At 42.8% G+C, this 3,828-nt stretch overlaps 1 protein-coding gene across 1 annotated transcript in view; it reads right to left on the reverse strand.

Annotated features, from left to right (window-relative positions):
• Positions 1-3,828, reverse strand: part of ubald2 (UBA-like domain containing 2) — a 10,797-nt gene continuing 6,969 nt past the window's right edge. Inside the window, exon 3 of the mRNA XM_041976617.1 lies at positions 1-409. Coding sequence (XP_041832551.1) covers positions 53-409 — 357 coding nt within the window. The 3' untranslated portion in view covers positions 1-52. The remainder of the gene's footprint in view (positions 410-3,828) is intronic.

Raw genomic sequence — 3,828 nt, forward strand, 5'->3', positions numbered from 1 at the left:
GCCTCCCTCCCTCCCTGCTCCCCCCACCCTCCCTCAGCTCAGCCACACGGTCTCATCTTTGACCGTGGAACGCCGACACGACGGGGGGCTGCTGGGAGCCGCTGGGCTGAGACACAGGGGGCCACATGGGAGTGTGTTGCATGTGGTGGTGGTAGTGGTGGTGGTGCATGTGGTGACCTGTGGGCGACGACGGGGGCAGCCAGGCTGGCTGGTGGCTGGGGGGCGAGGAGGCCCAGAATGAGCTGAACCCTGACGTGGAGGAAGAGGGCGGCGGGGAGCAGGCCATGGACACCTGGGAGGGGCCACTGCTGGCACCAGGGCCGCACTCAGACGCCCGAAGCTTGGAGAACATGGTGATGGCGTCGGGAAAGTTGGGTGGCGTGGCGGGGGTGTTTCTGGGGGTGCACATCTGTGGGATGAAGACAAGCTGTCAAAAATCAGCCAGAATCAACACAGAGTTTACATGATGCTCCAAAGTTACTAAAACATAGAAACAAGAGAAGAAACCAAGATTTCAGCTCCAGTTCCGTTTGGTAATGTTTCTGTTTGGTGTTTAGCATCCGGGCGGTGATGAGCCCGTTTTTATCTCCAGGGACTCGAGATCATACAAGTGATTTAAGGACACACATGAGAGTTCACGTGTGGTGCAGGGGTGAGTGTTGATGAGGTCGGACATCCAACCAGGATTTATAAAACCAGGACGACTCCCTCAGACACCCTGATGGCCCCCCAGCTCGCTCACATCTCCATGTGAGCTGTCAGCTGATCGCTGCTGAAGGCCAAAAAGTCTTCAGAGAAAACATCAGTTACAGTCGTCTGGTGACACACACAGGTGTCAGGTAGCAGACAGGAATAGAGGAGGAGGACTCACATGTTGGTGTTGTGAAACAACTTAAAGGACGCCATGTTTTTATGTTCCCATGATGCTGCAGGTGCTAGTGATGGGAAGTCCAGTTCTTTTAAAAGATTCAACTCTTTTAGCTCCCAGATGGTTCTTCATCCAGTTTTAGCCTAATTTAGCAGCTATGACAGCTATGTGTTAGTAAGCAATTTATTATTTAGTTTTTATTGTATGCATTTTCTTATCATCATTATTATTTTAATCAAACCTTTAAATAAACTGAACATAGAACTACAATTAACAGTTGTAGTTGTTTTTTTTAGTTATATAAATTTTTTAATTATATCACTTTAGATGAGACTAATATCCACTTTTTCCTGACATACCTGTATTGAAATCCATTCTCTGTACCTGGTCTGACTCACTACACCCCTGTCTTCTGAGAGTCTGCCCCCCTTCCTTTCTTTCACTTAATGGTATGATCTGAGTCCGAGAATCGATTCATCGTTCAGGACCAGCACATCACTGGCAGCTGCTTAGTTTAGCCTAGCTTAGCTTAGCTTAACAGACCACAGACTGAAACGGCCATTAACTTTTAGCTTTTAACACACACACAGCTATCAGGTTTTTTTTCTTCTTCTTCTTTTTACTCTAAGAGAGACAAAATCACAAAATGAACATGTTCTTTTAGTAAAAAATGTGTGATATTAGGGAGATAAATTCTTATTCTAAGTGAAGCTAATAGCTTTGGCTCTTCCATTTATCCGTTTACAGCTGCTTGTTTACTGGAATGTTTCTGCACACATGGCAGAATCAAATGGTCACATGAAAAGGCCTCTGACTGCTTAGATAAAAAAAAAACCATCTAAGTCACAATTCAGCATGTTAGAAAAGCTATGAGGAACATCTGCCACTCTGCTGTGGGAACGTTGGTGTGCAGTATGTTCACGTAAAACAAGCTGCTCATTAACCAAATTTTAAAAAGCCGCTCTCAGAATTTTTAAACTTATAAATACCCGATATCAGAAGTTCAGAAAAACAAAAATATTGAACGGATGTTGTGTAAGTAAAATACCAGATGTTTATCTAAGAGTTTCAGTTAGATGTACAATGAGTGTACAGTAAACAGATGAAGAACTGGTTCTGCAGCACGTTCTCCGTTGATGCGTTGCACTAATAATGTGAATGTCGTCAGGTTAATGTTTACCAGCTGAGCCACGGGACAAAAGAAACACCAAACATGTATTTGACTCATAAGTTTGACTCCATTAATGACCAACTACACACTTTACATTTATTTTTAATACTTCCTAATCCAGTTATTCCCGAGAAGCTGCTCCTGATTGGACATTACCGTCAATCTAAGCTCTCTGATTAGCGGAAAGTTTGACGGGAAGTGGCTTCATCATCATTTCCAGGTCTAAATGGAGGTCTCTTAAACTTCCTTAATGCTTTTACTAAACATTGATGATTGTAAACCTTCTGGACGGGATATAAATGCCTGGAAAACATCCGTAAATCACCTAAAGGGTAACTATCCATCACAGTTTACCCACTACGGTAGTTACATACTACCATTCCTGAGAAACTGGTGATGATAGAAGCGACAGTGCTTGGGGGGTCAGAGGTCTGTAAACTCAGTTCAGACACTCTGATGGTCTGGGTATACTGAGCATCAGATCAGTTCTGACTGGTGCAAACAGTTGCTCCTAAGAGATAAATGGTTTTGTTTTACAACTCTTTTTTTCCACATATCCATATTTGTTTGACGAAACTGCTGAGTTGGCTACAACGAGCTGTTAATGAGCTCAAATTAATCCCATGTCCAGTCAGACTTTAAAGAAAAATCTGTTAGGGATTATTGTAACAACTAATCTGAGCTCCTGAACGTGCTGCAGCTGTTTTCTCCCGAGTCATGGTGGCTGTGTTTGTAAAGAAACAAACTTCCTCATTGTTGCAGCGTTCTCCTGCACGCCCAGCCGTCCTGGCAGCTCCTCTGGGCAGGAAACACAAACATCTGGCAGCTCCGCTTGGTCGGACATGAGCGCCTTAGTGTTCCTCCACACGACGGGGAAGCATCAGCCGCAATGATGTCACCCAAAATCAAAAACAAAGCCAGACGTCTCTTCTGGAACACACACCTCCTCATGCTCCTCCCAGAGCAGTGGACCGGCATGTACTCCTAAACCAGGCACCACGATCCCTGCATGCAGCCTGGTCGGCTGCTCGATCACTTCAGGAATCAGGGTTACTTAATGAACCCAGGACAGCACATAGTTTTGTCTGAGGAATCTTCCTGAGCAGATCATTATGATGACGGGCCCAGACTCTCTGTCATGCAGCTGAAATCAGAATCAGATGCCCCCACAGATGTGCTTTAACCCCAAATCAGTCAAGGAAATAGTTTCTTGCACAAATGCTGAATCAAAGTCCAGGACCATTTCAGCCTCATTGCAATTAAATACAATTGAAGTGTTTTCTTACATTTTTCCTCATCAAACTAAATAATGATTGATTGGAAACAAACAGTAAGACCCACAGTTATTTACAGCTTCATTAACTACCTTTTAGACCACATCTGTCTGTTGTTTAATCAATATGTGGGCTGGAGTCACATATTGATCTCTGAACGTTCTTCCACATTTTCCATTCCAGACTTCTCCGCAGCTAATATCCCAGTCCCACTGTGGACTTTTCAGTCCATATTTAACATCCGTCTCATTGTTTTATTGTGATTTGCCTCCATAGATGAAAACAAAAATGCTGGTTATTTTCTCATATTTTGATGTGTCAAAAGAAAAAGGCACAAAGAAGATTTTTTTTTTAACCCTGTAACACCTGAATTTCTTTACAATTATATAAAAACAACATAAATGCAGAAAAAAGTGGGGGAAAAAAAACAGGACTGGAATAAAATAAAATACAATTAAATGTTAAACAAATTAACAATAAAAATTCTACATAAATAATAGTAAATATAATGAAAT

Source organism: Melanotaenia boesemani, chromosome 2 (assembly GCF_017639745.1).
Source record: "Melanotaenia boesemani isolate fMelBoe1 chromosome 2, fMelBoe1.pri, whole genome shotgun sequence".
Lineage (NCBI taxonomy): Eukaryota > Metazoa > Chordata > Actinopteri > Atheriniformes > Melanotaeniidae > Melanotaenia > Melanotaenia boesemani.